This window comes from Rhinolophus ferrumequinum, chromosome 15 (assembly GCF_004115265.2).
Source record: "Rhinolophus ferrumequinum isolate MPI-CBG mRhiFer1 chromosome 15, mRhiFer1_v1.p, whole genome shotgun sequence".
NCBI classification, from domain to species: Eukaryota; Metazoa; Chordata; class Mammalia; order Chiroptera; family Rhinolophidae; genus Rhinolophus; species Rhinolophus ferrumequinum.
The window spans coordinates 48,513,824-48,517,716 of record NC_046298.1 but is presented as its reverse complement, the minus strand read 5'-3'; the positions used below and the strand labels follow the sequence as shown (position 1 = coordinate 48,517,716).

At 63.4% G+C, this 3,893-nt stretch overlaps 1 protein-coding gene across 2 annotated transcripts; it reads left to right on the top strand.

Annotated features, from left to right (window-relative positions):
- The first annotated feature begins 231 nt into the window (after positions 1-231).
- IL11 (interleukin 11) lies at positions 232-3,644 on the top strand. 2 transcript variants are annotated; one of them, XM_033128892.1, is made up of 5 exons: positions 238-382; positions 1,517-1,689; positions 1,860-1,946; positions 2,072-2,233; positions 3,030-3,644. In XM_033128892.1, the coding sequence occupies exons 1-5, from the start codon at positions 376-378 to the stop codon at positions 3,198-3,200; spliced, it is 600 nt and encodes a 199-aa protein (XP_032984783.1). In that variant the 5' UTR covers positions 238-375; the 3' UTR covers positions 3,201-3,644. The 2 variants fall into 2 exon arrangements, with proteins under 2 accessions (XP_032984784.1, XP_032984783.1); XM_033128893.1 differs by lacking the exon at positions 1,517-1,689 and having other exon boundaries at positions 232-382; positions 3,030-3,467.
- Positions 3,645-3,893: the final 249 nt, after the last annotated feature.

The following is a 3,893-nucleotide window of genomic DNA, read 5'->3' as shown; positions in this document are numbered from 1 at the left end:
TCACCAGCCCCTCTCCGACCACCCCCCCTTTCCCTTTTCAACTTTTCCAACTTTTCGTTCCGTGCCCTCCTCCGAGCGAGGCGGTGTGAGCCCTGCGAGGCAGCCGGCTCCGTCTGAATGGAAAAGGCAGGCAGGGAGGGTGAGTCAGGATGTGTCAGGCCGCCCTCCCCTGCCGCCTGCCCCCCGCCCGCCCCGGCCCCCTATATAACCCCCCAGGCGACACACTCCCTCACTGCCGAGGCCCTGGCTGCTCACGGCACATGCCTCCCCTCCCCAGGCCGAGGCCCAGCTGACCCCTGGGGCTCCCCGGCGGCGGACAGGGAAGGGTTAAAGGCTCCCTGCCCCTGCCCTGGGGAACCCCTACCCTGTGGGGACATGAACTGTAAGTTGGTTCAAGTTAATGGGGTGCGGGAGACTGGGAGGGAGGGAGGCAGGGACCGTAGGCGGGGAGGGTCGGGAGCAGACACCGGAATCGGACAGAGGCAGGAGCGAGAGTGAGCGATGGGGAGGCAGACACGGAGAGGAGAGCCAGGGAAAGCAGGAGGCCTGGAGACCAGACGGGCAGAGGGAGCGATGAAGAGACAGTCGGAGACGCGGAGACACCAATAAATGGAGACCCCCAGACAGAGACAGAGAGACAAATGCTGGGAGGTGACCCCAAAGGTCCTGGGACCCCCCAGGAAGTCAGTGGGGACCGAGAGAAGCACATACCCAGGGACCTCGACAGAGAGGCTGTGCGAGGGAAACTGAGGCAGAGAGCCCAAGAAGGTGAGAGCCAGGGGAAGGAGAGAGACAGAGAGAGACAGACAGACATGGATGCAGACAGAAACGGGGGAGTCAGACGGATGCGGACGGACCGACGGACAGCGGCGGGAGCGGCCTGGGGGGCGGGCTGGGGGTGTGCTGCGGGAGCGGGGCGGCCCGGGGGCCTTGATTGGCTGCGGGCAGCGGGGGGCGGGACCCGGGGGGATGGGCTGCCGGGGCGGCCTCGGCGTTGGCCCCTGCACAGCGCCGCGGGGTCCGGCTCTCCCGCCCAGGTGTGCCGGGGCATCCCGCACTGTGGCGGGCCTCCTCGGCTCAACTTGGGAGGGGTCTTCTGGGGAGGGACCAGGACCTCGGGGTCTCCGGCCAGGGCTTCCTCCCTTGCTCTCAGCCCGGCCCGGGCTCCCGGGGCCCGGGGAGGGGGGCAGGTTCTGGCCTGTGCCTCCCCCTCATGCCCCGCCCCGGGGCCCAGATTCCGGCGTCCGGGGGCGGACGGGAGACGCCCGGCCCGTCTACCCGCCCGGGGCCGCGTCTGCTCCGACGGGCGGGGCAGCCAGAGCTGGAGAGGGGAGCCCGCCCCGGCCGGCGACCTGCCTTGGGCGGTCTGTCCTGGGACGCAAGACCCTCAGCCTTCCCCGCTGGGACCCACGGGTCCAGGCTCTGTCCACCCTCGGACTCACGAGTCCAGGCCTCCAGTGCCTCGTCCCTCGGACCCACCAGTCCCGCCTGAGCCCTCCGCCTTCTCTGCCCCAAGGTGTTTGTTGCCTGGTCCTGGTCGCGCTGAGCCTGTGGCCAGATAGAGCTGCTGCCCCAGTGCCACCTCCTGGCCCTCCAAGGGCCTCCGCAGACCCTCGGGCTGAGCTGGACAGCGCCGTCCTCCTGACGCGCTCCCTCCTGGCTGACACTCGGCAGCTGGCCGCACAACTGGTAGGAGAAACTGGAGGGGATGGGCGGGAGCCGGGACCGGGAGTGACGGAGTGGGTATCTGGGCTCCCTCCGTGGCAGAGAGGGGGAGGCAGGAATTTGAGGCTTGTGGTGGGGGGTGTATGGACCACGCAGAACTGGGCAGCGTCCCCCTCATAGCTTCTTTCCCCCAGAGAGACAAATTCCCAGCCGACGGGGACCACAATCTGGATTCCCTGCCCACCTTGGCCATGAGTGCAGGGGCACTGGGAGCCCTGCAGGTAAGAGCAGGAGAGATGGATGGGGGTGAAGGTGGAAGCTGGGCAGTGGTGGGGACCTGGGGGGATTTGGGGCCAGAGTGGGTATGTGCCAGGTGCTCCTGAAGCCCCTCATGCCCTGTCCCCAGCTCCCAGGCGTGCTGACACGGCTGCGGGCAGACCTGTTTTCCTACCTGAGGCACGTGCAGTGGCTGCGCCGGGTGGGAGGCCCCTCCCTGAGGACCCTGGAGCCTGAGCTGGGAGGCCTGCAGGCCCGGCTGGACCGACTGCTACGCCGGCTGCAGCTCCTGGTATGATGCCCCTGCTCCAAGACCCTCACCCTGTGTCCCTAATATCGTGTTGCCCTGAGACCCTGAGGCCCCAGATACCAAAATCCTGCCTGGAAACTCTTAACTCCCACCCAAAAACTCAGAGACCACATGGTCTTGTGACTCCGAGACACCAGTTCTGAATCCCTAAGACTCAGTAGACCAAACCATCACCCACAATGTGGAGATCCTGGCTCCAAGACACCACATTCCAGACCCCAAACCCTGGAAACTCTGAACCTCCAGACCCTGAGATGCCCAAACCCTAAAATGCCAGACCCTGACCCAAACAAAGCCAGCCTAGAGTCCCTGGCTCCACAAGTCCCAGGCCTCAATAGCCTAGACCCTGAGGTGTGAAACTAGAAGACCCCAGGCTCTGAGCCCTTGAGACCCCAAGACTCTGAAACCCCTGGACCTGATCCCAAAGATCCTGGACCTCAAATTCCAGCTCCCAGTTCTGAGACCCCACACTGGAGACCCTAGCCCTTACCCAGGGCCAGGATGCCAGCCCTGACTCTACAGACCTCACCCTTAAGCCCCTGGACTTGGCCCTGGAACCCCAGCCTTGAGACCCCCACCTTTTGGCCCCAGCCTCCATTTTCTGAACCCAATATCCTGAAGAACTCCCTCCCCAGACACCCCACCCCACAGGCCAGAGATACTCTGGAAATATGCAGCCTGGACCACCCAACCTGATTCAGTAGAGGCTCCAAACACCCCTTCCTGGTCCCCCGCTGCACCCCTGGCCTGTTGCTAGCCCTCTGTCTTCTCCCAACAGATGTCCCGCCTGGCACTGCCCCAGGGACCCCCAGAACCGCCGGCGCCCCCCCTGGCCCCACCAGCCTCAGCCTGGGGAGGCATCCGGGCGGCCCACGCCATCCTTGGGGGGTTGCACCTGACGCTGGACTGGGCCGTTCGGGGCTTGCTGCTGCTCAAGACTCGGCTGTGACCCGCAACCCAGAGCCACCAGCGTCCTTCACTGCCAGACCTTATTTATTTATTTATTTCGGGACTGGGGGCGTGGCAGCCAGAGGACCCCCCCATTATTTTCCCCTAGTTAGAGATGGTCCCTCCAGGAGACCTGGGCTGGGGCATCTGTGCCTTATTTATACTTATTTATTTCAGGGGGTGGGTGGGAGGCAGGTGGACTCAGGGGCCCCCAGGGGGAGAGAAATGGGGTCCCGGATTCTTGGATCTCTAAGAAGTCTGGCCACAGTGTCTCCCTGGCCCCCACTCCTCTGGGCCTGAGCGGGAGCATGTATTATTTATTAAACAATTACTTTTTGTGTTGGGATGGGGAGGGAGAGGGAAAGGAGGCCTGGGTTTTTGTACAAAAATGTAAGAAACCTTTGTGAGATGGAGAAGGGGGTATTAAATTTGTTATACACATCCACTTAGAGGAGGTTTCTCTGCGGGCTTAGGGCTGGAGGCTGGATGCTGGGGCTGCTGGGACAGGGAATAAGAGGGACCCTGACTGGACATGGCCATGGAGAGGAGGAGATCGGTTGGTGCTGCAGGGACTGTGAGCCCTGAAGGGCAGGCTCTGAGCTTCACATGGTACAGAGCCCTTCGTAGGCACTCAATAAATATTTAATGGAAGGGTCCAGAAGGTCACCCCGTGACTGACTGTACTCATTCAAGA